This window comes from Orycteropus afer, unplaced genomic scaffold (assembly GCF_000298275.1).
Source record: "Orycteropus afer afer isolate SDZICR_OR568_19922 unplaced genomic scaffold, OryAfe1.0 scaffold00241, whole genome shotgun sequence".
Taxonomy (NCBI): Eukaryota; Metazoa; Chordata; class Mammalia; order Tubulidentata; family Orycteropodidae; genus Orycteropus; species Orycteropus afer.
The window spans coordinates 3,219,485-3,220,007 of record NW_006921828.1 but is presented as its reverse complement, the minus strand read 5'-3'; the positions used below and the strand labels follow the sequence as shown (position 1 = coordinate 3,220,007).

Below are 523 nucleotides of genomic sequence, written 5' to 3'. Positions count from 1 at the left end.
CCCCCCCCACAGAAAGCTGGTTCTGGTGAAACTGAAATCGAAGTCTTAAGTTATGTGGAAGACTCTGGATTTGAAGTTCTGGAAGATTCTGTATTCTGATTGTGACTGGGCAATCTCATATGTATGCACAAACATGTGTGATAAGAAGCATGGGACTGCTGTTTCTTGGCTAAGAGGTGTTGGGAGTTTACAGAATACTCAATTTAGCTGTAAGGCAACACACCTGAATGTACCAGTCTAGGATCTTTGAAATGTGTGGATGCTGCATCAAAAGCTCCTCAGTCACAGCAGGTGATTGCGATTGAGCTCACTCCTATTTTTTCCTTTTCCCCCACCCCCTCTGGACGAGGCAGAAACCCCTCAATGCCAGTGTTTGAGATTTGAGCTACTTAATGCAGACTTTTTTTTTTTTTTTAAGATTTATGTCAACTGTGCTTATTCTGGTAGAAACAGCTTGGGTACTTAAGCTGCCAATGGTAATTCTCAGCTAAAATTTCAAGAAGAAAGCATTTTGCACTAGCTT

General features: G+C 41.7%; 1 protein-coding gene across 1 annotated transcript in view; it reads left to right on the top strand.

Annotated features, from left to right (window-relative positions):
- IL5RA (interleukin 5 receptor subunit alpha) overlaps positions 1-99 on the top strand; it is a 42,988-nt gene extending 42,889 nt beyond the window's left edge. The window contains exon 10 of the mRNA XM_007949169.1: positions 13-99. Coding sequence (XP_007947360.1) covers positions 13-99 — 87 coding nt within the window. The remainder of the gene's footprint in view (positions 1-12) is intronic.
- Positions 100-523: the final 424 nt, after the last annotated feature.